Below are 2,000 nucleotides of genomic sequence, written 5' to 3' on the forward strand. Positions count from 1 at the left end.
GGGGCAGGCAGCAGGGGGCTGTTACCTCTGGGACCTGTGATGACGCTGGACTTCAGCGATGACCTCCTGTGTGTTGCCCACCTCCCCATCAGTGAAAACAAAGATTTGGGGGAGAGCACATAAACTCTCAGAGCTGGAGACCCCAGCCCACCTCCTTACAAGAGACCTCCCATGCACTGGGATGGGGAGGGGACCCTGAAATCTTGAACCTGAACTATCTTGAACCTGAACTGCCAACTCTAACCCCTCTCCCCCCACACCTGCCTTGAGCCCCTGGCCTACTTTCAGACCCTGACACAACCCCAGGGGGCTCCTCCCTGCCTCATGTTCCTCCCAGTGTCCCCAGTAAGCCCTTCCCCTACCCCCTGCACTTGCAGTACAGCCGTGGTATGGGTACGGGGGACTGGGTATTGCAGTTTCTTCCCAAGGGCACGTACAGAGAGCCCTCCCTGGCGCTACCTTTCCTTGGGTTCCCATATGGCTGGCCCATTTCTGAGCCCCCCACACTGTCCTGCTGATGCCCCTGGTACCTGGCGAGGGTGCCCATCCCGGCAAGGGCTGCCATAAATGGCTTGTAGTGGCTGGGGGGGCTGAAATGGCTTGTAGTGGCCGCAGGATCTCAGTGCCTCCCAGATCTGCCTGGAAGGACTGGACGCGCTTCAGGGAGTCAGCCATGGTTCCCTGGGTGTACTCGACACTCTGTCTGTAGGAGGTGCTGGGAATTACTGACAGGGACAGTTGCTGTTCATAATTCACCTAAGAGACCCGGCCCCAACCATGCCCCACAGCCTCCCTGGCTTCCCTTCCCCAAAGACATCACACTATACCCTATCACACAGATGCCCCCAGAGCCCAAACCCAACTGGACCACAGAGAGACACCTCCCAGGTCTCCTCCCTCTTGCGTAGCCTTGGACATAGCTTCTCTCTTCCTCCCTACCTTCCGGGCCATTTTCCCCCTTGGACACAACCCCCATTCCCATTAATCCCAGCCAGGCTCGCAGAGGCGCCTGCCCACCCCCGACTCCCTTCCCCAGTGCCAGGGTATCTCCTCCCTCCCCCACTTTCTCACGGGTAAAAGGACTTGAAGTTTGATCCAAAGCTGTAGATGTTGAAGTAACAGCCCAAGGGCAAACTCTTCAAAAGCAGGACCAGGGTATCCTGGGGACAGAAGGAAGGCAGAGACAGACAAGGCAGAGTCACACAGACAGGCGCAGGTCCAGGTCCAACACACAGACCTGGGGCCTGTCAACCAGAAAACCTTCCCAGGTCATGCCCATGGGGCCATCTACCACAGCATCCTTCCCTGTATCCTTCCCAGGTGGCACAATACCCCCTGCACCCTGGGGTCAGACCCTAGGGTCCCAGCCAGCCCAGCCATGCAACTCAGACATGCCTCCCCCACTCCTTGGCTTATCCCCCTTGAAGGCTGGGTGGGACGGGGGGAGGGAAGTACCTTGGCACTGTCGATGCGCAGTGGGTGGCCGGTGCTGCTATCCATGGGACAACCCATGCTGCCAGAGCGATCAAGCAGGAAGATGAACTCCCCGGCTTGGCTCTGGGCCAGCCCTGCCTCAGGGATGTTGGGCAGCAAGGTCACCATTGCAACGGGGTCACCCATCAGGGTGCCTACATGATGGGCATGCTCAGTGAGAATGGGGAGCGAGACCCCTGCAGCCAGCCCGGCCCCTGTCCTCCTCTTCCCTGCACAGCACCACATTCAACAGGGGCCCCAGTCAACAGTGTCTGCCCATCTCACTGGCCTGGAGCAACCTCCTGACCAAATCCTGCTGGGAAGAGAGGGTTGCTGGGGTCTGGGTGAGAGCTGCTCTGTGGGGATGGGGTGTCACAGGGTCCTCTCAGGATGGGGCAGCAGGTCCCTGTGGTCTAAACTGCTCCAGGGTGGGAAGTGGCTCCAGGCCTTGGAAGCTGTCCCAGGTCATGCCCATCCAGAAGCTTGCATGCATGGAGAAGGGGATGTGGGTGCCTGGCTCCCTTGGG

At 59.5% G+C, this 2,000-nt stretch overlaps 1 protein-coding gene across 1 annotated transcript; it reads right to left on the minus strand.

Annotated features, from left to right (window-relative positions):
• Positions 1-530: 530 nt before the first annotated feature.
• LOC102378031 (von Willebrand factor A domain-containing protein 5A-like) lies at positions 531-1,738 on the minus strand (the record flags this gene model as incomplete). The annotated part of the gene is made up of 3 exons (XM_014527614.2): positions 1,456-1,738; positions 1,072-1,160; positions 531-703 (listed from the first exon to the last, which is right to left on the minus strand). Coding segments are annotated over exons 1-3 (526 nt in total), but the record flags the coding sequence as incomplete, so codon positions are not given.
• Positions 1,739-2,000: the final 262 nt, after the last annotated feature.

The sequence above is a fragment of the Alligator sinensis genome, unplaced genomic scaffold, assembly GCF_000455745.1.
Source record: "Alligator sinensis unplaced genomic scaffold, ASM45574v1 scaffold2220_1, whole genome shotgun sequence".
Lineage (NCBI taxonomy): Eukaryota > Metazoa > Chordata > Crocodylia > Alligatoridae > Alligator > Alligator sinensis.